The sequence below is a fragment of the Penicillium expansum genome (genome assembly GCF_000769745.1).
Source record: "Penicillium expansum strain MD-8 chromosome Unknown contig174, whole genome shotgun sequence".
In the NCBI taxonomy this organism is placed as follows: domain Eukaryota; kingdom Fungi; phylum Ascomycota; class Eurotiomycetes; order Eurotiales; family Aspergillaceae; genus Penicillium; species Penicillium expansum.
The window spans coordinates 358,079-383,371 of NW_015971243.1; the positions used below are offsets into that span (position 1 = coordinate 358,079).

The 25,293-nt window shown below is 46.4% G+C and overlaps 8 protein-coding genes across 8 annotated transcripts; 3 read left to right on the forward strand and 5 right to left on the reverse strand.

Moving 5' to 3' along the window:
• Nucleotides 1-131: 131 nt before the first annotated feature.
• Nucleotides 132-1,803, reverse strand: PEX2_054350 (uncharacterized protein; the record flags this gene model as incomplete). The annotated part of the gene is made up of 4 exons (XM_016742709.1): nt 132-1,210; nt 1,288-1,372; nt 1,468-1,541; nt 1,593-1,803. The coding sequence occupies 4 exons, from the start codon at nt 1,801-1,803 to the stop codon at nt 132-134; spliced, it is 1,449 nt and encodes a 482-aa protein (XP_016600960.1).
• A 2,346-nt stretch (nt 1,804-4,149) lies between these two features.
• Nucleotides 4,150-4,302, forward strand: PEX2_054360 (uncharacterized protein; the record flags this gene model as incomplete). The annotated part of the gene is made up of 1 exon (XM_016742710.1): nt 4,150-4,302. The coding sequence occupies one exon, from the start codon at nt 4,150-4,152 to the stop codon at nt 4,300-4,302; it is 153 nt and encodes a 50-aa protein (XP_016600961.1).
• Nucleotides 4,303-5,238: 936 nt separating this feature from the next.
• Nucleotides 5,239-6,482, reverse strand: PEX2_054370 (uncharacterized protein; the record flags this gene model as incomplete). Its single annotated transcript, XM_016742711.1, has 5 exons — nt 5,239-5,763; nt 5,825-6,021; nt 6,079-6,196; nt 6,259-6,290; nt 6,344-6,482. The coding sequence occupies 5 exons, from the start codon at nt 6,480-6,482 to the stop codon at nt 5,239-5,241; spliced, it is 1,011 nt and encodes a 336-aa protein (XP_016600962.1).
• Nucleotides 6,483-8,491: 2,009 nt separating this feature from the next.
• On the forward strand, nt 8,492-8,920 carry PEX2_054380 (uncharacterized protein; the record flags this gene model as incomplete). Its single annotated transcript, XM_016742712.1, has 1 exon — nt 8,492-8,920. One exon carries the CDS (start codon nt 8,492-8,494, stop codon nt 8,918-8,920), a length of 429 nt encoding a protein of 142 aa, XP_016600963.1.
• A 1,271-nt stretch (nt 8,921-10,191) lies between these two features.
• Nucleotides 10,192-12,809, reverse strand: PEX2_054390 (glycoside hydrolase family 92 protein; the record flags this gene model as incomplete). The annotated part of the gene is made up of 6 exons (XM_016742713.1): nt 10,192-10,771; nt 10,830-11,513; nt 11,568-12,385; nt 12,440-12,549; nt 12,598-12,630; nt 12,686-12,809. The coding sequence occupies 6 exons, from the start codon at nt 12,807-12,809 to the stop codon at nt 10,192-10,194; spliced, it is 2,349 nt and encodes a 782-aa protein (XP_016600964.1).
• A 919-nt stretch (nt 12,810-13,728) lies between these two features.
• PEX2_054400 (PHD finger protein) lies at nt 13,729-14,668 on the reverse strand (the record flags this gene model as incomplete). The annotated part of the gene is made up of 2 exons (XM_016742714.1): nt 13,729-14,453; nt 14,506-14,668. The coding sequence occupies 2 exons, from the start codon at nt 14,666-14,668 to the stop codon at nt 13,729-13,731; spliced, it is 888 nt and encodes a 295-aa protein (XP_016600965.1).
• Nucleotides 14,669-15,418: 750 nt separating this feature from the next.
• Nucleotides 15,419-17,349, forward strand: PEX2_054410 (uncharacterized protein; the record flags this gene model as incomplete). The annotated part of the gene is made up of 3 exons (XM_016742715.1): nt 15,419-15,837; nt 15,893-16,372; nt 16,425-17,349. 3 exons carry the CDS (start codon nt 15,419-15,421, stop codon nt 17,347-17,349), a joined length of 1,824 nt encoding a protein of 607 aa, XP_016600966.1.
• A 548-nt stretch (nt 17,350-17,897) lies between these two features.
• Nucleotides 17,898-19,790, reverse strand: PEX2_054420 (putative MFS multidrug transporter; the record flags this gene model as incomplete). The annotated part of the gene is made up of 5 exons (XM_016742716.1): nt 17,898-18,163; nt 18,214-18,343; nt 18,410-18,522; nt 18,573-18,628; nt 18,751-19,790. The coding sequence occupies 5 exons, from the start codon at nt 19,788-19,790 to the stop codon at nt 17,898-17,900; spliced, it is 1,605 nt and encodes a 534-aa protein (XP_016600967.1).
• Between the last annotated feature and the right edge of the window lie 5,503 nt (nt 19,791-25,293).

Sequence of the window (25,293 nt, forward strand, 5' to 3'; positions counted from 1 at the left end):
CAACTTCAAGAAAAGTCAAATCACACAAACCTTCCTCACAAAATGCATAGAGACAGTACCACCACACAAAAATCCTCAGCTCCTAGACCATAAACGCCATTCCCATGTCAAATTTGTAGCGCAGTCATCCATCAAAGCGAAGCTCGACGTCGCTTGCGACTACGAGATCCGTCACCATCAAGAGAGCGAGAACCGGAAGTTGAGTTCAGGTCATCATCGTCCATCTCAGTATCGGTTCCGGTGCTTTCAAGCTCATTCATGTGCAAACGAAGAAGAGCTTCCGCAGCCTTTACCTCACGGGTGAAGTGAGGCGATGGCTCAGGACGTGCAGCTCGGGACTTCCGGCTAGGATACTTCTTGGTCTGGGATTCGGGATTTATGGAACCGTCTATGCCAAACGAAGCTTCTCCACCAAGGGTCCTCTTGAGAGGGGGTCCACGGTAGTCTTCATCGTTGGCATCGTCCATTTGCCAATCATCGTCCGAGTCAGTTAGGTCGTCGTATTCGCTTTGCATAGCAGCCACATCCGAAGTAGTTGTGGGCTCGTCAAGGTCACCGAGCTTGTCAGTTTCCATCATATGTCCATCCACAGAAGGACAGTTCGGAGTGGAATACATGTTGGACGAGCCATCGCTCTCGGTGTCGCTGTCTTCGCTGATGCCACTGGGGACATTATCTGGGCGCATAGCATCTGAGATGGCACGGAGGATAGTCCGGGGTGACTCAGCCCGCGAGCGAGGCATTGCATTGGAGCTGCGCGGAGGATTGATGGGTGTGAAGGTAGTAGACATGGGAGACTGGCTCTTGGGCGACATGTAGTAAGGCTCCATAGAGGAGTCCCGGGCACTGGGATTACTCTCGGCGTATTGGTGACGCGGGATCTTGAGTGGGGGCAGTGTCAGGGATGAGTCTTGTCGGTTCAATAAGTTCGTACGATCAAGAAGGGTATGTGTTAAGGAAGGGGTATTGATCACGGGGGGGCTGTCTGCGGTGCTAGACTTCATCTCCAAGGAGCGATAGTAGTTGGAGGTGTTGGTGGCACGCTGCACGATCTCCGGAGGGATGACCATCCGGCCATGGGTTTTGCGGTCCGTGGGAGGGATGCACATGGCCGGGAATTCCGTGCCAAACAGTGGAGTCAAAGCGTATCGGATCCTCCAGCAGAAGGTGGCTGCCATGGCTCTGGCAGCTTCGTACGGCATCCAGTATCCTGTGTGAAAAGAGAGGTTGTGAGATCTGGCTATCCAAGAAATCGGTTGGCAGGAGAAGAGGGCATAGAGAACGTACCTTGAGCAGAGAGTGCTCCGCCAGTGATGCTATGGCAGATATCCCGGAGGCCAGGGTTCTGGTTCAGCATCTTGGCTGGGGTAGTCTATGACGAGTTAGCAATCCCAAAGATATGGAAGAGCTACCTCATGAACTTGCCTTGGAGTAGCCATTGCATTTGAAAAGGTGTGTAATTCGAACAATGCCGATATTGTAGTCCCACATAACATGCCATTCCTTTTCTTCGCCGGGAATTTGGAATGTGTATTGAAAGACTAGATGGAAGAGTCAGACGTGATCATCAAAGCAGGTTCAGCGGCACATACCATGGAAGCTATCTCGCCCGGTCTTTTCTTGGAAGGTTTTCTTGTCGCTGGCATAAGGGATATGACGAGGATAGTCGGCAATGTTGCCCATGGGACGCAACGAGAGCTCTCTATGAGCCTGTTCCAGCTCTGCGTCTCTTTCCTCGCAAGGAGGATAGCGGCACTCGCCTTGGATCTTGCCACGACGGAAGACTGGGGCGTCCTTGGCCATCTTTTGCCGCTTCTCACGGGGGGCAGGGAAGGAAGTGTAAGGATGTCGCCTTTCAGGCTGAGGATTCAGAAGGGATTTGATAGATAGCATTAAGAAATTCAAGTGCTATCCTTGAAAGAAGGAAAGAGTTGAAGAAGTACGAAGTTTCCAGGGGAAAAGAAGGAGCTTAATGTCTCTTGGAACAAAAAACCGTCTTCCAGAAGTGTTGAAAGACAGAGAAGTCAAACCTGCAAGAAGAAACAAAGTAAAGCAAGACAATCCTAGACCTTTGTTCGAAGGTTTGTCTCGCACAGCTTGTAGGAGGTAAGTAGATGTACAGGAAGTGTTGTTTGTTGGGCAAAATACGGACTTCTCGAGGAGACAGAGACAGCGGTGAATACAAGAACTCGGATCTGAAAGTGTCTGACATGAGGAATACAAATGAGCTTCACCGATTTTTTACCTCTTTACCTCTCTACCTCTCTCTCTCATATCACAAGGGTCCTTGAAGTTGGACGAGTCCATGGGCTGTTTGTCTCTCCGCGTGGAAGTCAAAGTTCCAATGATCTTCGACTTTGGACTGACGATGCAGTGTTGATTTCCATGCCCCTGGAAGCAATTACAAAAAGCAAGAGAGTTTGAGACCTGTGTCTCGTATCTCTCTCGAGGCATAACTTGTTTCACATTCATAACTGCGACTACCCAAGCCTCTCACCTCCTCAAAAGAGGCCAGTGAAAGAAAAGCATGGCAACCGTTTCAGGGACCATGTGGATATCCTGAATTTCATTTGAATTTCATTTGGAAACGCAGAGAGTCACCGCTGCATGCAAACAGCTCATTACAGTAATAGGTACGTATAAAGACTTACTAGAGTTATTCCTATAGTTATGCTATGCCCTAATATCCCCGAGGTATAGAGCTCAACCGTTGTCCCACCTTTCTTTTCTTCGGAATCTTATCAAAGAACCCATGTCAGATCATCTTTGGCATTAGAACTAGAGTACTACAGCAACCGGAGCATTAGGACACCAGTTCAATGGTCCAATAAGAAGTTACATACCCCATGGCTTGACAGGAGCTTCAAAGAGGTCTCAGACCCACGGCAAGCTGCAGGGTAACTTACTCCTTGTATGACGGGAAACTGCATTGCCTAGCGAGTCCGCGAAGTGCATCTGAGAAAAGTTGTGCTGCAAAGATAAACTTCTGACAGGATCAAAGATTCTGGGAAAAAAGAAGTGACAGGGATCTTCACTTGGGTGCCACGCTTCCATGCTGATACATGTATACCCTGTACAGGTGATTTATACATTTGATAGATGGTCAAGCCAATAGTGATCTGGTTTAAAAACACTAGAGTAGTCTTTTACTCCTTAAATATCTTACTATCTTACTATCTATTGAATACCGAATCTGAAACCCTCCACACTCTCAACTAGACCGTTGATTGAAATCTGACGGCGTTGGATATAACAGAGACATGGTCTCTCCGGAGGCATAAGAGACATAATAACGATTTCAAAGAACTTTCCATGCATCCTTCTATGCAGTAGTCCGACACGTTGGTGGCTGCTAGAGCCCACTTTTCCTGCCTTTTGTCATTTATCTCTCTCTTCTGCTTGAACCGACTTAGATCATAGTGTCACACTGACTTCTCCCAGTCCGTTTTGCAATCCGCCATTTTACCCACCTGCCAGCCTAGTGTAGTCTGCATAAGACTTCCAACAGGTACAAGGGGTCCTTCCGCCAATCGGTGCCGGGCCGGGGCAGCATTACAGAGCACTGTAGAAGACGGTGCATATAGACGCCGCCAGGACGCTATTCAATCTGGTCAGAGACTGTAAAGGTCGAGGACTGAGGTGTGAACTAGATGTCAACACAACTGGGCTAGTTTTTGAGGGGGGGTGGACTCATTTGCGTTGGAGTCGGTCTGCAAAGAGTCCCAACAGCCGAGACCGATATGAGAGTTCAGAAACGAGGACTGGTTTTCAATGTCTAAGACACTCTGGTGCTGGCAAAACATTCTCTATTAAACCCCAAAGAGCGGTAAACCGGGACATGCGTGTCCCTCATCTGCGACGCGTCTCAGATCCCGAGCTTCTGGAAAAGGGGCAAGAAACCATGTCTCAATTGGGATGCTGCTGTTAGTGTTTTGGCCTTTTTCAAGCGGCTATTTTCCTTTCTCTTCATTTTTTCATAAAGTATAAGCCTCTTAGTAACATTGACTCGTTCAGGTTGCCCTTGGGGGTTTTCTCTTTTCACATGTTTATCAAGAAGTCGACAGACTCATCGTTTAGATCAGAGCTGAACAGTCTTGAAGATGCTGTGGTATCATAATGGTGATGTCTCGATCTCAACAGTGGACAAGGATGCACGGAGCGTCATACCCACATGAGCCTGCAAGACTCGATGCTAAATCCAAGTTCCAACTAGCTAAAAGACTGACTTTCATCACAAAGACGTCCAGACCTCGACCCGTTGAACACAGAATACTAACCGGACCCGAACCACTCCCCACTTGATTCAAGACGCTGGAGATTCACAACATACCCCTCACCCGCATATATCGGATAACACTGCGGAATCTGTACCACAGCCCTCGAATCCGGGGTATATGGGGCGTGAGAGGTGAAGGGGAAACACAGTTCCGAGCACGACTGAACAAGGCAAGTCTTCGAGGGAGAGGGGAATCACAATTAAAGGAAAAATAAGACCGTCACAGGCTGGCCCGAATCGCGATGCGGCGAATAGGGAGCCGGGTCGGTGGACCGGGATGAAACTCAACGGCTGCCTTGCACTGCTGGGTGATCAAGGCCACTTGCATGGAATTGTGAGCAACTACCCAAGTAGGTTGGGTCGAGGCCGTTTTTTGTCTGTGTGATATGGGCGTCATGACGCACGGATGGAGGAAGTGGAGTGGGTCTAGTTTCCTAGTGAGTAATACGTATAGAACAATTTCGTGATAGTTGCCCAGAAAGTACTCGAGGTCCTTGCGCGAGGCTCGAGGACTACAGGAATTTCTTGATTGGGAATAAATGAAAAGCCAAGTTAAGATCATGAATTTATGTAAATGTAATTTCATTAGAAACAATATGAACCCGAGAAAGACATAGACAAGGGGTGTTTTGAGAAAAGAAGTCGACAGATAAAAAATGTCCAGTGTGTTAGCGGGTGAGATAAAATAACGAAAAGGGGAAACAAGAGACATGACAGCTCATTCATTGCTCAAGAATCCTCCTTCACTTTTTGTTCGTTGACACGAGGATTTAGTGATGAGGGCCCATGTATTCCCAAGGGATCCCCAACAAGAAACAGGTGACTCAAAACTCGATATCACGTGCCATTCGGCATGGCCGGAATAATAGATATCCATTCACCAAAGAAGATTTGATTGACGCTCAAAATTTGAGAGCAACTAATATTCCTGGTTAAGATGACCTAGTATCATTGGGACCTATTCAAATAGCCAGAAGAGGCTCACGGTCACCAGCCTGCTCTGCCGGCTCCACAGACGCAACAATGTCAGACTCGAGAGCCTGAGCGATAGGAGCGGCCGTGGGGGCCTCGGGGAAGTCCTCGTGCTTAACAACGGGCTCGACAACAGGGGCAGTGAAATCGGCAATGGGCTCGACCTTGGCGGACTCGGCAACGGTCTCACGCTTGATCGGGCTCACAAGCTTGGTCGTCTCCGGGGAGGTAGAGCGGCGGGATCCGATGTAACCCTGGGCCTTAGAGCTGTACTCGCCGACATACTGCTTCATCAAGCCGGTGGCGTGCGAGGTACGCTCGCCAGCCATGTCCCGAAGTTGGTTGGTCTGGGCGTTGATGATCTCCTGGGCGTTGACAATCTGCTCGTCAATGAGCTCACGGTTGCTGATATAGACAAGGGGGGCGAAGTATGTGGTGGTCACGGCAATCACAGCCAAGCCCCAGAAGGGAACGAAGCGGATCAGCCAGTAGCCGGTGAAAGCAGCAGCGAAAGCCTGAAAAACGGTTAGTCTCTGCCTCTTTGTTCATCTTCATTCTTGACCAGTTGCAACCTACCAACATGGTGTGGAGGACATTCTCAGCAAACAGGATGCGCTGGAACTCAATCAGGAAGAAGTCCACGAGCTGCTCAAAATCCTCGAGGACAGCCTCAACGGTCTCCTTGGGGACAGTGTAGTAACGGCGAGGGCGGAATCCACTGGCGATTCCCCGCTTGAGGATAACATGGCCAGCAACCTCGACGGTGGCGGTCACTACACACAATTGTTAACCAACCACTCTGTTGACCGTAGGTCACGCGACCAACTTACCTCCCAACGACATGTACAGGAACTTGAAGGCCCAGCGGAGGAGAGGCAGATAACGGGCGGCGAAGATGAAACAGATCACGCTGGCGTAGGAAACGGCGGTCGCACGGGGTTGTTCCCACTATATAGAAACACCGAGAGATTAGCAAGCTATCCAAATTGAAGGCTCGGGCGACCACTCACGCTCAGAAGGCTATACATCAAAGAGTGGTAGTCTAGACACTTGTTAATATCCTGCAACCCAATCAATCCAGTTCTCATGACATACGGGTCAATGGTTGACCATCGGCGGTGGTGGTGGAAGGGGTCACACGCGAGTTTTTCAGATCGCGAAGCTCATCGCCGGTGCGGGATGCCTCGGACTTCACATTGTCGACAATTGGGCCTATCAAGAAACTAGTCAGCATGCTTGAGGTGGCTTCGGAGGCTTCCGGATTCCTATTTACCCTTGGTAATAACATCGCTGATGCCTGAGCGCAAGAGGGGTCAATGTCAGTCTCTCCCAAGGAATCTAGGAAAAAGAAAAGAGTACAATACTGCAAGATGACTGGGTTAGCATATTCATTAGGATTGAAGTGACCTATTGATTTTTCTTACCTTACTGCCCGTATTAGGGTAGGTCACGTCACCAGAAGCCATGACGGGTAATATTTGTGAGCACTTCAGGGGGTTTTTGAAAAGGGAAAATTAGAAAATTCGTAAGAAGCGTATCAACTGAGTCGAGGCGTGAATTCTTGAAAAGAATTTAAAGGGGGAGAGAAAGGGGGAAAATGAGAAAGTACAGAAGGACACAGAGAAAAGATAAGGGAAGATTTGACGGTTGTTGTGATGCTGTCATGTGCGTTGCCAAGACCGAACAGCTATGGATCACTTCCAAGGTTATATATGTGGTTTGGATGACGAATCTACTATTTATCCTATTAATACTTGATATATCCCTTAGTAGAACTGGAATATATTAATATCCTGATAGTCTATAGCTCTCTTATATTGTAATATATGTACGCTATACTTCAACATACATTATCATGCCACCTTCCAAATACTGTTATAACATGACTAAGTATATCGTTCTCCCGAGGTCATGTCGCTATGCACCGAAGCTATACGGAGTATATGTACTATGATATAATATAGTTATGACTTCATACACTTTGTACACCCAATCATAAGTAACAATAACAGTAAGCCACACAAACGACCTTTTACCCTAGCATAAAGCCATCTATGTATATTTGAAACAATTCACAACTATGTTGTACGGAGTAGTTATAGCACCAATTTGTTTTTAGCATGGTATTTCTGTAAGCTACATAGGGACCTCGGGAGTGCAATGATTATGTAATACTCTGTGCTCAAAAAGCGGCAAGGGGTAAGCACTAAAACGGAAAGGGAAGGCCATGTCGCGCAGGTTTGGGACCTTCTTAGGTATGTACGGAGTACTCCGTACTAAAATAGCTATAATAGCTATGAAGGATATACTATATTCTACCCAGTTATACCCGAGGAGATCAACCCTCGTATATACAAGCTTTTGAGATTTATTTCTTAGTAAAATACACCAAGTAGTATATAACAATAACAATCTCGACCTACCACTCTCTCAGCATAATTGCTTCTTAATCCCCAATCAACAACTCAATGACAATCGTTTAAGCTCGGCAGGAGATCCTGAATATGAATTTCTACAGTAGGTATACCTATAGATAGACCTCATAACCGCCCGCAGGCCCGCACTTTTACAGGCGGAGGGCAGGTTGTTTTTTTACCCTTAAAGGGCGGCCCTCTAAATATTTTAAGGGCCGATAAATAGGACAAATAGGAAAATCTCTAGAGCTATATAAAATATATATTTCTTAGCTAATTTATCTAGTATTTAGCTTATAACTTAGTATTATAGAAAATAAATATACATGTATCGTATGCCTGTCTCGAACATTCTCACAGGATCCACCACAAAAGCCACAAAGGCAGCAACGATCCATTGAACACCCTGTCCTCGAAAGACCCTGGTATGCCTTAGATCCTTCCAATCCTCTGGCCTCGTAATAACAGGCGAAACCTCTCGTAGATGCATGTTGCCCCTCCGTCCTGGGGCGGTGGCTGCATGAATCCTTGATTTGACTGAAAAATGGGCACACTTGCAAAGAGCATTCAACGTAATATGATTGCTTATCATTAACTGTATAGTTGTTTGCAGGGTGGACATTTGACCGACCTAGTCACATTCAAGTGCTAAAAAGAAGGCATCATGTTTCCATCGCTATCATAGTCTCATACTCCCTTTCAATCAATCACAAGGTATGTTCATGGGCAACCTACGCCTCAAGATTTCACGATACACCTGTGGACCATAAAGAGAGATGACTAAGACAAATACTCATTACAGGGATCCTTCAAGTGCCCCTCAATCGATATGAAATTCACTTCCGCCTCCATCGTGCAGTTCCTCTGCCTTTTTACCACTATGGTAGAAGCCCTCACCCGCTACGAGGCCACGCCTCCAAGTGACGCTATTGTCCTCATCGACAGACAGGCCCTCAACGACATAGCCAAAGATCACCCTTACGGCTCTCTATTTCCCGAAAATGGAGGGTACTACCTGAAGGACAAGGATGACGGAGTTGTTGGTATCGCCAGCGATGAGCTTTGCACGGAGCTAGACGCTGCCTTTGCTAGCGCCGAAGCCAAATATGCCCAGGAAGAGGCTGCTGACTCCCCGGCTCCAACTTCCAGTGCAATGGATGCTGCGAAGCGGGGCACCGCGCTCGCTTGCTATCCCAACTATTTGCACAATTTCTGCAGCCACCCTCGTTGCTTCAATATGGCTACTTGTCTCACTTAAACAAACTGTCATGTGTGCGGTTCGAGGAAGTATTGTATTTAGGTTTGGAGGCTTTAGGGGGGTTGATAGGGCATTGGAGGGTTCTGGGAGTGACGAAAAAGATGTGAATAACCTGTGCGAATTCTGCTTACTTTGACTTTGCGATCCAGCTGTGTCCGACTATGCTTTTATATATATATATATATTTCTATCAGTCAGAAAATCGCGAAATTTGGTAAGGCTGAGTTGAAGACCTTGGGTCCCTCTTGGTTCTTCTAAGAGTACACTTACTGGATTAATAACACTCTACTACTCTGGCAAGCGGTGCGAATAACAAATCAAGGTGTCTCTAGCTTGATCCAGTTCCTCAAAAGGCCATTATAGTACAAGAGAAGATGTACGCGGCTATTTGAAGCCAAATAGTGAGAGATTTGTTGTACTGAAAGCATGTTCTTCGGCTACAGAGAACGTCCACAGCCTGCCCAGGGCTAAGCCAGCATACGCGATCATTTATCCCCTCCTCCTGGAAAGCTCTTCGCAGCTCCTCCCCAAATTGCGTAAAGTGATGCCACGACTCGTAATGCATCGGAACCAGATAGTCGGCCTTAATTTCCCGGAATAGCTTCGCGGCCTGGAAACCAAAATTGATAGTTCACCATTTATGTAATACCTTTTTACCACCCAAGTCTCCAAAAGAATATTAGCTAATATTGTAGTGGAACCGATTTTCTCAGGGACTGATAGGTCTTGCAGCAGAATCCTCTTAGAGTTGAAAATGCATGAGTAAATATTAGCGGAGGGTAGTCGCTTTACTCTGGGCCCTGTTGAATGCGCATTTCGATACTTTAGAATCTGGAAATATCACGTCTGGTTCGCATAATCAGCAGCCTTAGTTCCTTACCAGCGTGAGACAAATCACCCTAATTCAGAAGTTGGCCATCCAGACACGATGTTAAATAAGTTTCTCAAATCACTTTTTGAGGTTATGCTCCGAACGATCGGAATGCGCGATATAAGCTCATCATTGAAATCCTCCTTTTACTAAGTGCAGAAAATATCGACCAGGTCCTGCAATCCATGCCATTGCATCCAAGGAAGCCAGATCATACTAGTTTCACAGGCAACAACCACGGGCTATAGTTTACGCGAGGATTCCCACTACGCTCGCTGATGACCTATACGATGCATGCCCACACTAGTCACCAGCCCATTCTAAGCCGTTTCTTCATTAGGGAAGTGAACGACCTGCCACTCTCTCAGCACAAGTGCTTTCTCAATCCCCAATCAACAACTCAATGATACTCGTTCAAGCTCGGCGGGAGATCCTGAATATGAGTTCCCCACTCACTCTCCTTGGAACCTAGCACAAGTTCAAGAACACCACCTTTGGTGAAGAAGTCATGGGTAATCCAATTTTTTGTCCACGGTTTGTCGTTCCACTTGGCACTCTGGATATAGATGGATTTGTAACTAGGATCGAAATTGGTGTTGCGAATAGTGGCAACCTTTCCGGTGAGGGCGTTTCGAATGCTGACTTCTTTGAAATAGGGCGGAGTGATCAGGTAAACGTCCTGACCGGGCACTGGCCACAGGCCCATCATGCTCAGAACAACAAACGAGCCCATGGCTCCGCTATCATCGTTACCGGCGATACCATTGACTGTCGTGTTGAATTGGGATGGAATGTAGAAGTGGCTTTGCTTTGCCGAGAGACCTGGCCGTCCTGAGTAGTGGAATTGATAAACGGGTAAGAAGGCCTGTTCATCTCCCACGTAAAGCAAACCAGAGTCATGGAGATAGCTTAGCCGAGAGGTGAAGGATTCAGCACCGCCAAGCGTCTTAATAAGAGCGCCCATATCGTGGGGGGCATAGCTGTAAGTAAAGCGTTAGTTACGACCATAAGAAGCAGAAAGCACAAGTGAGCACCCACAAGGTATACATCCATGCACTACCTTCATAGGTCTCATGGCCATCAGGATTGAGGTAACATGAGGTAAAGTTCAAAAGAGGACTGCAAAAGATCGGGTCCTGGTAGCCCCACGTGCCGTTCGTGTATCGAGGCTGTAGGAATCCAGTGAAGTTGGTGTCGACCCCGTTGATGCTTGACTTCTGGTCGGGCTTGAACATGTGGACCCAGTTTCCAGACCGTTTCGTGTATTTCTCATAGTCGGACTGATGGCCCATGCCCTGTGCCATCTCGGCAATGCAGAAGTCATTATAGGCATATTCCACCGTCCGCGATATACTCCGAGTGTGTGTACCTTCACCATCAGGGTCATGGTCATCAAAGGGAATATAGCCGAGACTTTGCCAGCTCCGCAAGCCACCGCGGCCTTCCACATCCCAGTTTTTGGGCTCTACCTCCGCATCCTTGACAACAGCTTCATATGCAGTATCCCAGTCGATACCCGGAACCTTTTTCAGATACGCATCTGCCATAATCACATCTGCGTTGGACCCGCCTTGCGTGAATCCCTTGCAAAGTGACATGCGACAGTCAGGCAGATACCCTTCGTGTCTATAGGTGTCGATCAAGCTGCGCATCATGAGGGATTGTGAAAAAGGATCAACCAGGGTCAGCAGTGGATGAATGCTGCGGAAAGAGTCCCATATACTGAGCCATAGTGTTAGCATGCTAGTCATCTGTTTCGAAGCGGAGTTCGCTCACCAATAGTAGCTGTCATAATACGGCTCGTCACTTTCCCAGAGGGGGTTTTCACCGGTATAGTCTTGAGGGCTGATGAATGTTCGGTATGCTCCACTCCAAAAGACCGTTTGTAGATCTGATGAAACTCCATCTGCATCTACGGAGATGACATCCAACTTCTTTCGCCAAGCAGATTCAGCAGCGGAAACGGTGCCCTTGAAGTCAAAGTCGGGTTGCTCTCGCTCCGCGTTCGAGCAAGCCTGGTGAACACTGATGAAGCTAACGCCAACGCGAGCAAGAATACTGTTGTCTTTGGGGGCGTGGAATCTGGCAAATGTACCAGCTGAGAGAGTGGATGATGCGTCAGCCCCGAGTGTCAATGTCCGCCTGTTGATGTTTGCTTGGTTTTTCTCCCAGGTGCCTGTTTCACGAAGCTCTGCTCCTTTGAAGTCAACACAGACATAGGACTTGTAACTGCCAATACCAAAGCTCGGACTGAAAGTACCGCTTCCCGTGATACGCCCAGTCGATTGGTCCACATCGGCACTTCCACTTGTTCGAGATTGCGGTAAATCCATCAAATCTAGAAGAACCACTGGACTGAGCGACTGACCGGAGGTTTTGTTGAAAGTGAACCGATATAAAGCAGATCGATTCGTGGTCGTCATTTCCGCTTGAACACCATTCGCTAATGAGATACTGAAATAGCCCGGGCGAGCTTCAGGGGACTTTCTGTCCCAGACAGCTGCTCTGTCCGATTGTTGCCAATTGCACTGGTTAATGTCGTCATGCGGGCAATTTCCTTGCGCGAAGATGGGAAAATTTCCCATTGACGGGGACTGTGGAGCCAGTCAGATATAGGGCATGATCTCCAATAGTCTGCGAAAACTTACGCCGCCAGTTCCAGAATCATGCATGTGTGAGAACCCGGTCACAACCTTGGTATCATAAGCGAAGCCAGCTTGATTCTCGCCTGTTGTGTCCGCCACTGCTTTGGCCATACCTACATTTGTTAGCCTTGCTAGATTACACGAAGTATGGTCTGCATTACCAAACGGCAAAGTCGCGCCAGCAAATACATGGCCTGTAAGAGTTGTCAGCCTTCGCTGTCAGAAATGCTCGTCCTATTCAAGACAGACCTCCATTCGCAGTGCCAATCAACGGATCAACATATTTCAATACGTCAAAATTTTCCGAAGAATCCTTTGTGGCTATCACGTTAGAAGCATAGAGGGCTGTTACGATGCCACCGAGGAGCCCCATGCGGAGGGAGGGACGTGATGGCATAATGGACCCAGGAACTATCCACGACCATACACAAAAATAATCCAATAGCTGTCCAATTTATAACTGACACGTAGAAAAGACGCGTTCCACTTCAGGATTTAAGCTCCTTATTTAGGGATTGGCAATAAGTCGCGGGGAAAGCATTCCAACCCAGATCGGCATGTGAACTGCCTTTCGAGGGAAATGAAGAAAAATGGGGAAACTGCCAGTGACATCCTTGGTATCCTTACGGGGTAGACTTTAGACCAAATGACAATATGCAAAAATTATTCACCAGTGGACGTAGTATTAACCCTCAGCCAAAGTGGTGTCACATCTACCACATCTGGTCCGGAAATACGGAGTACACCCTGCCATGCTCGTTTGCTCCCCCACATGGGGCGAGGTCAAGGAGCGAAAAGCGCGAAAATGGACAAGGAAGATACTTGAACAAGGATCTAAGGGGGGGAAAGCTCCATAACGACCTGGTTCCTCTCACTGGCTGTCGATCGTTGAGGTTGAGGGGGAGCTAATTACCCCGAGCTGCGGGGAACGTTGTCTCTCCAGGGGGACGATCCGTCTGTTCCGAGTGCCAACGAGTCGAGACTGAGCCAACGCCTTCAGAGTTCATGTAACCTTCTCCGCGCCATTTTGTGTCAAAAACATGGAGAGGGTGACGGTGACATGATCAACATTATGATCGACCGGTCGGGAACTTTTCGGCGAAATGCATCTAGAACGTCGAGAAATGATGTTCGGCAAATATCGTAGCCATTGAAAGTGATTGTGTTGGGTAAATTGAAAGCTCAAGACATCCAATGTGTGTTTTTTGCTGTAGTTACAACTCTTCATCACTACTTCCATTTCCTTGTTGACTAGGAGTCAAAAAATGCTTCGTGCAGTGAGACACGAGAAGTCAAAACATGTCAAGAGCAAGGCTGTCCCAGGCCTTGCCCCTTTGCTCAGACGCCGGTCTTGAGATGTTGCGTGAAACTGCCGAAGGGCTGGGAATGGCAGAATCTCGGGGGGAGTGCCTGGAATCAAGGTACGCTTTGATTTGCGCATTCTCGCGCTGTAATCGTGAATAATCCTCTCGGATGTTCGCCTTGTCTCGTATTGATGCGCGATTTGATTCAATCTCATTTATCGCCATTCGCAGTTGATGCTTGAACTGCGACGACTGGGCATGGTGATCTGTCTCAGCATCTGGTCGCGCTAGATATTCCAGAAGCTGGGGGTACATCTCTGCAACAGGAAATACCTCAGCTGGCGTACCGCGAGAATTCATTTCACCAATACGGTTCAAAGTAGGAGGATTCATCATTCGGGGAGCTGCTGAGGATTTACGCCGTGATGCCGTTGGTGATCTATCACAACGAATTGGAATGTTTCCAGATGATAGGTCTGAATGGCTGCTTGGGGTTGTCCCACCAGTACTTGGGGCCGGGGATGGCACGGGAAACTGGGGCGGTGCTTGATCCCAAGCTCTTGCCCGGCAAGACGGACAATGGAAGTTATTTGCAGAGCGAACCACGTCCAATAGACATGCAGTATGATAGGATCTACAGCATGTCTGGCAACCAATCAGACTGTCAGGGAGACGACACTCCCAACAAACTATATTATGAGGCTTCCCAGCATCTGCGACAATTTATTAGCAGATATCACTGGTCAATTTGATATAGCGGCACACCAATCCATTCGTGATATACACGAATTTGTTCTGGGCCTGAAAGAACAGGCTGTGTTGAAGATATTGAGCCCCATCGTATCTGATCGTGATCTTCAATCGATCGGATCAATGGAGAAGATGAGTCATATTGGCTATCAACTAGAATTGACGGTTTCCGAAGCATGATGTATGAGGATATTGTAGAAGAAAAGTAGATGACGACAGGATCTACAAGGGAAAACGTGACCGAACTCCGAGTTTCAAGCGAGAGATTGCCGACTGCTTATGTAATCTCTCCTTCAACCCGTATCTTGCATCATTCATTCATTCTAGATTTCCTGTCCTCGAATTGCATCTCCGCTCCATGTATTTTCGAGATGTGAAGTAGCTGTGTGTATTATAAAGACGCAAAGTGGAGCTTTCCCCATGACCTCAGAAATCAAGCACTAAGCCCTGGAAATTACGATACTGGCAACTCACAATGCCTGGGGTGCCATCTAACAAGGCTTGCGAGCGTTGCAAAAAGAGGCATCTCAAAGTTAGTTTGACTTCATTCGAGCATGAATTTTTACATTATCGCTAACCTGTGGCAGTGTGATGAGACTCGCCCTCATTGTCAGCGGTGCACCACCGCAGGGGTAGAATGCCCGGGGTATGTTCAAACCCGCAAATTTATCGACCAGGGAGCCACAGTAAGGCGCCGCTATGCTCCATATCAAGAGCCTCATCCAAAACCAGGCTCTGCATACAATTCAAGCAAAGTAGGTCAAACTACCAACTATAATTCTGCCCCGGCACTCATGCTTTGTGATAGGCCCCCGCAGAGCTGATATCAGACCCAACGCGGCCAAAAAGCTTACAAGTAGGACCTGATGAGCAAATTTTGCAATGGAACCAAAATCAAGAGCAACATAATCCAGTTCTTCAATTCCGGATGGGGGAGACGAGATTAAACTCGAGAGATGACCCGATGATAGTAGAGATGCCTGGTCCTTCTAGCCGCCCAGAGGTTGCTTTGGGGAGTAGCCAGCAAACAACCACACATGCCCCAGAAAGCCCAGCTATCTCTATCCCCAATTCTGTCTCTGGAATCGAGGAAGGCAGCGGGTCTACAAGAACCTCAATTTATAAGTCAAACTCACCAGCTACGGCCACAGGAGGTTTCCCGACATTTGATGATACCTACAACCCAATTCCACATAAACACCCCGATTACCAAAGGGTCATCTCTGAAAGCTCATCACATCGAAGTGAAAAAGATGAATTCCAAGATATCTTCTCGGAGCTCATGACTGGAACTGAACACGAGATCGCGTTCCTCACTCGACATTACTCGGAGATCATAGGTCCATGGTGCGTACAACTGAAATTTCTCTCTGTGTGTACAATGTATTGATAATGCAACTAGGTTGGATTTGTCGGATGCTCAGAAATTCTTCACCGTCCATGCTCCTATTCGAGCCATCAACAATCTGTCTGTGAAGTATGCCATTGCAGCGCTAGCAGCAAAACACCTCGCTCGTTTGAAAGGGGTCAAACCTTCCACGGGTGGGATGTTCACGAGCCCTGCGACTACGGAAACCTACCCAAATTCAACTCAAGTTGACTGGTTCCTCAAGGCTGCCAATTACTATTACCTGGCAGCTTCGGATTTGAATAACATCACGTCTGATGGCTATACCACTGTGTCTAGCTCGGCGATTTTAGAGTCCCCCTTTGAGATCGTTGGTCGATGGATCAGCTCTGGTCAGACTCAAGCGAACATGAAGCCCGGGAGTGAAGATCCAAACGATGTGGCAGTCATTCGAAAGACAGAAGAGATGTTGGCGACTGCTACGCTTCTCACCATGTACAGGCTTTTAGATATGCCCGGGGACGAGTGGCACATGTAAGACATCCTTCTTGGTGGTTGTTTCCTTATTACTAACACTCAGACTCAGGCAACTTGCTCGCATCCGTCCTTTGTTTGATTCTATTCTCAGTTTACATTCCGCAGCATCCGCCCTGTTTTCTCATGGTATTCAGGCTGCCTTCTGGAATTTCGCTCGCCAAGACTATCTTGGTTCTTATTTCACCCGATCACCTACACACTTCGACCCAGAGAATCTGCCTCTCTGGCGGGCAGCAGGAATTTCAATTAATGACCAGAAAGACTTCCATCTTGTCCGGAATGGGTCAACTCTATCGCAGGAAGATCAGGCTGCTAATGGCTTGATCTGGCTTGACACGAAGGTCATCAACTTTCTCGCCAGGTCTAAACAATTACAACTCGCACAGTGGACAGGATCTCCACCGGGAGCTTCACCCGAAATCCAGGGCACCACACCACACACCGCTCAACTGCCATATCCGGACACAGATACCTGGCTCAAACTATCTTTCGAGTTTCAAACATGGTTCGAAAATGTGCCCGAAACGTTCCGTTCTTCTGTGCGGATCGAACGCCCCAAGGACATATCAAAGACTACCGAAGGGAGTCACTTGCCATTCCCTGAAATCTTTCATAGTTTGACAACCTGTGCTGCCGCCATGCAACATTACCATTTCGGGCGCATTGCATTATTGCTCAATCGTCCGGCAGATGTGATCAGTGCACCGTCTACAGCCTTTGACCGCCTGCAAGGGTACCGTGAGGTCACGAAAGAGGTCGAGTTCCGATCCCGTGAAGTCAGCGGCATTGCATTAGGCCGCCCCCAGGGTGGGGTTCGCATATTCATGGTTCCGCTTCTTGTCGCTGTTGGGCAGTGTCTTGAAAATACCGAGGAACATCAGATTATCATTGATTTGCTACGGGGTGTCGAAGCTGATTTGGGTTGGACCACTGAATTTGCCATTCGGAAACTCCAGGATTGTTGGAATCAATGATTTTACTTGATTTCTGTTTCTAAATCGGGAGGGCCAATAGACTATACTGTATCTAAATTTCTATTTATCTTAGACTTAATTTCAAACACTCTTGTGAGCAAAGTACACTTATTAGATAATGATCATATCGCCGCTCGTGCTTCATCGGGAATCATTTCCGAGGTGTTGGCGACGATATGACTAGGGCTTGATGGGATGATGACATTCTTCCGTCACGCACACTCAGGGTGTGATGGCAACTTCATTCATTCCAAATCTTTGAAAGCAAGACCACTGTAACATTGTATCAAGATGAAAAATAAAGACAGTTTTCTAGTCTAGCAGTGATGAAGGACTAACAGAAACATAGATCAGCGCAAATAATGTCTTAATAAAACCAAAGAGGAGCTTTTTAGTGCAACCGACTCTTAAATCCTGTATCAAGGAATGCCTACTCTTTCATTCCATCGTTCTGATGTGAATTTCAACCCACCCCACGGCAAAGCTAGAGACATATACCATCTTCATGTTTCAATGGGGATCGTTTTGAGGACCGTGACAGATACCTTTCAGCCAGATCTGGTCCTGGTCTCCTCGGAGGAACGTTCAGACAGATACCTTTCAACGGGATCTGGATCACCGGAACCACAGGACGAAACTCTGCGGCCAGCCTTCTTTCTGTCGGAAGCCAAGGTTTGCGCGAATGGTGACAGTTCCCGAATCCTAGGGCCTTTCCAATAGAATATGTATATTGGAATGGTGAAGAGGATTGCCATGAATCCCAAGAAGGTAGAAGGCCATTCGAGATGGTATGTTGTTCCCATGTGTGTGTACACTTTATTTCGCGGTCAGGGGATATTCCGTTGTAGGATTGTGGTCACTTACTAGGCACAGAATACATCGCTGCAATACCGGCCAGGAAATCACGCGCGAATCCATTTCCTCCTGTGGCTGAGGCGGCATATGGGCCATACGCGGCAATCATGTAGTCAATTGTGGCCATGTAAATAGCGTACTTGATCACAGAATACCACATCAGTCTTGTATCAAGATATAGGGATATCCTTCACTCTTGGCTTACATTGGCAATGGCAATCAATGCCGAGAATATCATAGGCGCAATCCAATGGACATGAGGTGGACCGAGACTAGTCCACGCGAATCCAAATAGGCCAATTGTCAACAGAGGAGCCACTGTTGTGAGTTAGTAATGAGACAAATAGAACAAGTTTCAGAATGCATACCATATAGCAACCAATAAAGACGAGCTTCTGGCTGAAGGGCATCTGGGTCTTTCTCTCTAATTCTGCAATGTTTATGAATCCATGGCATAAACGAAAAATAGGCAATAAAATAGCCCACCAAGAGTCTGCATAATCAGATTATCAGAACGAGCCTAGATCCAAGGGTGTGCGCACTCACGGGAGGAAAGATAGTCCAGTTGTAATTGTGGTGAAGTGCCACTGCTTGTATACCGGCGTATAAGATTGAAGGAAAGTGAAGATGAGAGAATCGCTGAAGCCGCTGAGCAGAGAGAGGCACAAGACGATAGGCTCGCGCACGAACATAACAAAAGGGCGTATCCAAACCATGAATACCCAGCGGAAGGACATGCGAGTTTTTTTCAGCTCGTCACCACTCCATACCATATCTCCGTTCTTCCGTCTTCGCCTAGCCTCTCTCGTGATGAGAATGCTGCACCTGGTCTCTGGAATGAAGAAGTGCAATATCTGCACAAAGCCTCCAAGAATAAGCTGAAGCCAGAAATTCCAATGCCAGTCCAGGAAGGTTGCCACAAAGCCTCCGACGACTGGGGCAATGACCGAGCCTGCCACAGAGGATAGCACAATGAAGGCCACAGCATATTGTTGGTCCTCTGGCTCCCACATGTCTGCTACCATGCCAAGCGTTACAGAACCACCCGCGGAGGATAGACCCCCGAGAATGCGGCAGATAACAATGGTGCCAAAGTTGGGAGCCAGAGCGCAGGGAATTTGCCAGATATTGACGAAGAACAAGCTAAGCTGCATGATTGGCCATCGACCAAACTCTTCGCTGAAAGGCGCCCAAAACTCGCAGCCGAATGCATAAGCAATCAAAAACCCCATCTGGCCAACACGTGCAGCCTGCTCTGAGATGCTGAAGTGTGTTGAGTACAGGGTGATGCTGCTGGCATAGAAACTGGCATTGAAGTTCATGGATGTTTGGACAGCAAAGATGACGGAGAGGATGCCCCATTTCTTCCACCAGGGATATGAATATCCTAGCTTGTCGTAGCACTCCCATTCTTTCAACTCTTCTCTAGCATGTCCATCGACAGCTCCATCTGCACCCTCTTTCGTTCGGCGGCTAGGCCTAGGAGTACCCCCAGGAGAACGAATTTCACCATCAGTGTCATCTTGTTTCTCCACGTCTCCATCTGCCTGATCTTGATTGGAGAAAGGGTCTTCGTGGTGACTCATTGTAATGAAGTATCCGACAAAAATAACTCTAGAGCTCTCGGCAGAATAGCACCCAAAAGGAGAAGAGCCGCCATTCTGGGTATCAGGGATCAGCCGGGGCCCCGGAGCCTAATTAAATGCTTTTGGGGTTGTCCAGAGAAGTGCCAAGAGTCCATTACATCGACTCTGTACATAAACTATCAGTGTTTCCGATTGGGCCGGGTGACTAGCACAGTGTGGCTCGACCAAGCTTTACCAGGCCTCTTCGCGTGTTTCGTGGTGTGGAGGTGACATCCGGGGATCATGACTCTATCGATCATCATTGGGCTCATCTAAGTTCTTCCCTCCACACTCTGGGGGACTGAGAATGAGACCCCAGCCGACAGGCCGCAATTATAGTCCGATAACACAAACATTTTTGGGTCCTTGAACCTTTTGAAGAGGCGGAGATAATAGGTGAAATGGTCCGGAATATCCTCCGGTGTGGTACTACATATTCCTAGTAAGGGTGACAGGAGGGCAAGCTGATGGTGAAGCCGGAATGAAGATCATGAATGACTATGGAAAGAAGAAAGGTCTATGGATAAAAATGCCGGTAAACATGGCCTTGGGCAGCCACGCATCCATAGTCTCGAAACAGTAAAAACAGGACATACTACTGCACAATCAACCTCTAAGATTAAATACCCAGATATATTTTAACCACACTTTTCACAAGGTAGTATAGTCCATTAATGCGGAATAGCACCAAGGGGCCTCCAAACGCGCCGCGATGCCGCAGAGCATTTTTCGAGTGGTACTAAAGAATAAGCCATTGATACAGAGATCTCGAGAATATGAGAATAGCGAAAAAGGGTTAAAGCGCATTCTGCGGGGAATCCGGGGGATTATGAGCTCCACGGAGTACCATGTATATCACTTTGACTAGAGCCCTGCTACTGGTTGACTTTGAAATGCGACAGATACGCCACGCTTGTGGGCACAGGGATTTCTTTACCGTCGGTAGATGTTCGCGTTGCCTTCCCGGCCAAGTTTTGTCCTGAAAAAGGTCTAATTTTCTTTACATCTTATGTTCGAATAGCAAAGGGGCCTGGTCTGACCACGCGACGAGGGTAAGATTAGCCAACACCCTGAGAATTGCTTTCGTCTCTCCAAGTGTGACTTCATATCAAATTAAGAGTAAGGGGTAGTAAGTAAGTAAACCTTTGCGCCCCCTGTCGGATTGTGGGGGCGCGAAGGACCGTATATACAACTATGTAACCTCGGAATATCCGTGATACATAGCAGTTAGTAACTATAAGTATGTACCAATAATGCTGTGCGTGTTGGAAATTACAACGCAAAATGTCAGGCTATATATAGTGGCCGCTCTAGGTAGGCTAAGCAAAAAATGAGGTTCTTTTTAAGGGTTTAGTAGTAAAATGCCTGTACTTTTTTTCCCCACACAAAAAGACAAAAAGAAAATGCTCACACTCGGAGTCGAACCGAGGATCTCATGATTACTAGTCATGCGCTTTACCACTAAGCCATGCGAGCTGATTGGTGGAGATAATGGACATATTTGCTTATACAAACCAGTACTGAAAATAGAATCCAAGATCAGAATTATACAACTTAGAAAAGTGATTTTTACCGTCTTTGTATAGATCTAAAAAAGACCACATGAAAAGCATATGAAAGAACCAGCAGAAATAGCAGAAACACATAAGTAGGTTCTTACATATAGTTAACTTTCCTAATGTCATCTAAGGCTAACTAGATGGATCGGATTATTATAATCTTATGAAGGCTGTTATAAGCGGCCGACAATTCTTGTCTATCCATTTCACAAATTAGGTCCTGCCCCCACTTCTCTTCTTCCGCCGTCTATGTATGAGACCGAGAAGGACACAGGATATCTATTGGGCTGGGAGGGGGGAGTCTAAAAAGTCTAGCTAAAACGACGTCAAGCTTGTCTTGCACATTTTAAGCTGCTTTTACCGCCTATGCTGTAGCTATAACACCAACAAGGGAGGAAATATCTAAACAAAAGACTACCGAAAAGACGTCACAGCGCCGCGACTATTCAAGGGGGGGGGGGAACGGTACGAAAGGATAGATAAGAAGATGAAAAAAATTGAAGATGACTAGATCGGATTATCTAGTCGATATAGTTTTGGTTCTTCGACACTACCTATGGATGTCTTGGACGAGTAGGCTGGTCGGCCTTCGGATCTAGATATTGTCTATAATAGAAATAGCCTTGCTTATAGAGGGAGTACTCTGATAGATACATAAAATATTACATTGATGTCTTAGTAAGAATCGGTGCGTGCTATAGTAGTATAGGAAATAGCTTTCTTAAGCTAGTGTAGAATTGCCTGGACTGAAGGTACGTTTGCAAAACAGCTGGGCCAAGGACGACTTCGAAAAGTAAGATAATAAAATAACATATACGCAAAACTCAAAGCGCTTATATTGATATGAAAGGGAGTTCAACGCAACGCAAGGCTCAAGTGAGAAAATGGGCAAAAAATCTATTAAAAAAAAAGTCAACTAAAAAAAGACGACAAGCCGCACAAGCGACTGTTGTGTCGGGGAATGAGCAAAAAATGCTCACACTCGGAGTCGAACCGAGGATCTCATGATTACTAGTCATGCGCTTTACCACTAAGCCATGCGAGCTACTAAGTGGGAGTGGTTTATGACTTTGCCTACATAAGGCTACAAAGACAAATCCGATATGAGACCCAAAAAGAAACCCCAAAAAAAGGCTTTTTTTTTTCCTATTTTCCTACGGCTCATGAAGCTCGAAAGCCTGGCAACTCTAGCACCGTCACATGGCGGGCTATATGTCAAACAATATACATATGTAGATATGCGCCCTCAATATATCTACATATTTAGGTTTAGACAGCAAACCACACGTACGTGACAGCACCTGTTTCGCGGTTATAGAATCCTATAATAACTTTCTTAGGTTTTTGGGTTGTCTTTTATCTCATATAAACAAATAAGCGCCGAACTTCCACCAATTAGCTCGCATGGCTTAGTGGTAAAGCGCATGACTAGTAATCATGAGATCCTCGGTTCGACTCCGAGTGTGAGCATCATTTTTTATTTGTTTTTAATCCACTAAATGCTGTCTACTACCTCTTCAATTTAAACCCGTTTTTTCAGACTTGAATTATTTGCATTGTTGTGGTTGTTGGCGTGGTTTGCTTTATGGTGGTAGCAGATCGGTGATTTTGGAATACTTCGTAGTAACAGATACGTAGTATTCACCTAATTAATTGTATGGATTACTGATGTTCATTTGCTATTAAATTTACTATACAGAAATCGTAGTATCAATAAGCTATGTACGGGTGCAATTCAACGTCCGCTATAAGAGTAGAATGCATTGTCCTTTCTGTGAGTCGTTTTAAACATCATTCCCTTCGGAGAATTACTATACAGTACGGCGTCCACGGACTGGTGGTACTTATGCGATTGTATGAGTCGAGCCGTTTGATGGATATATATAGAGTAGTGTTATACTTCGGGACGGTGATCAAAAGCACGGATTCGGCATGTTGCGTACTAGATATTTCCCCGGGTAGAGCAACATATATACCCCGAAACCCCTGGCGAGTGGGTCTGATTGGGGCGAGTCATGCTCTTGCTCACTGAGCATGATCTTGGTTTCTCTTTTCCCAGAATCCCTAGGTTGTTAGGTACCCACCCCAGGTCTCGGTGACCCATCAGTAGTTGTAGTTATGATCCCCCTAACTGATTGGTGACTTGCATGTCTGTGAGATGACTTCTCGTTTCAAATAGATATAAAGAAAGTATATATATACAATAATTCATTTTCAGTTGTTGATTTAGACTTAATTTGAAGATAATCGAGTCTTCTTAAAGACTACTACTCGTGTCGCTTTTCTTTCCACTGGGCCTCCGACTGTCTAGCTACTATATCAACCTATGCAGCGCTCTATATGAGCATAAGCAGCGGGGGCCGTCTTCCTTTGAATGTTAGTGTTAGTTTTAATATATCAAGAATAGTCGGCCGCGATAGACTGGCTAATGTTTGGATTCACTCTTGGTACCAACGGGACGTGATGGCCTAATATTGATGAGACCTTTGTATTATATTTCTAATGTATGGCGTTGTATATACTTAGAAAAGGCCAATCTTCCAATAGATCTTGGAACCCGTCGTCCACGTCCCTTTTTTTTGGCTTGTTCTGCAGTGCAATCTCATATGCTCAAAAAAAGGCGACGCTTCCACCAATCAGCTCGCATGGCTTAGTGGTAAAGCGCATGACTAGTAATCATGAGATCCTCGGTTCGACTCCGAGTGTGAGCATTTTTTTGATCTTTTGCCCTCTAAATGTATAAAATTTTGAATAGGAAAATGGACGTTAGGAGGGGACCCTGTAATTACGTCAAATTTAGGGTACAAACTTGCCTGCCTGATCTCTTCCAAGGCTGGGTTAGTATATAACATACTATCTCATATGCGAGCGGGCCACCCCAACACATATTGTAGATGCGATAAGTTACAACTTGATATCTTGATGAGAATGGGTTGTATGGGAGCTTTCCATCTACCCCGGTACTTTTCGGGTGATGTCTAGCCTCTCTAAGCTGTGTAGGAAAATTCATGGCCCTGTGATTGCAATCTATATGTTTCTAGCGTTTAAAGGTGTAATTTCCAACATCATGACAACGCAGCTTCTTAGTTTATTAGAAATTGATATACAGTGGTTAAAAGCCGTATAAATAATCACATATCAAGTGACAGGGAAAAAAAAAAAAAAAAAAAAAAAAAGACTAGGTAGTTGTTGAGATATAAGGTTGTAAAATATAGTATTACAGTGTCTATGGCCATCTAATGCTTATGAAAAAGGTCAAAATAGTACAATCACACCTGTATAATGAAATCCCATTACCCACAACAGATGGTCAATTGGCCTCTTTAGCTCAGTGGTAGAGCGTATCACTCGTATGGAAATTTCCTACAATTATGATAAGGTCGTCGGATCAATCCCGACAGGAGGCAATTTTTTTCCCACAGCATCGTTTCAATGCTTTTAGATCAAAATATGCTGGCTGTATTTCTACTATTATATACATTATTTTTTTGTATATTTATGAACAGCCTGTTCCCATTCAACAGCTCTGCTCTATTTAATATCGTAGCCTATGGTCGAACCAGTGGCTGGCCACAGCTTTCTGCTGAACGTCGACATTCTCGGATTGCCCCTTTCAAACCTTCTATTCCCGAGAGAAAATGGCATCGTATCACATCCAGATGAGGTTGCACGGGCGGTATTCCCCCTCCCGGTATGATACCTAACACAGAGAATCTACCTAGGTAGTTAAAGACCCGGCAAGAAAACGAGAATGCGGAAAATGGCGAGCGCAATCCTTATTTGCACAAGGGCATACACACTATTGGATAGAAATAATATCAAGACTATTATTGTTAGCTTCTAGATTATGTGGAAGCTGCTGTCATCGAGCTCGTGTGGTCCACTACAACATAGTTGTTTTCTCA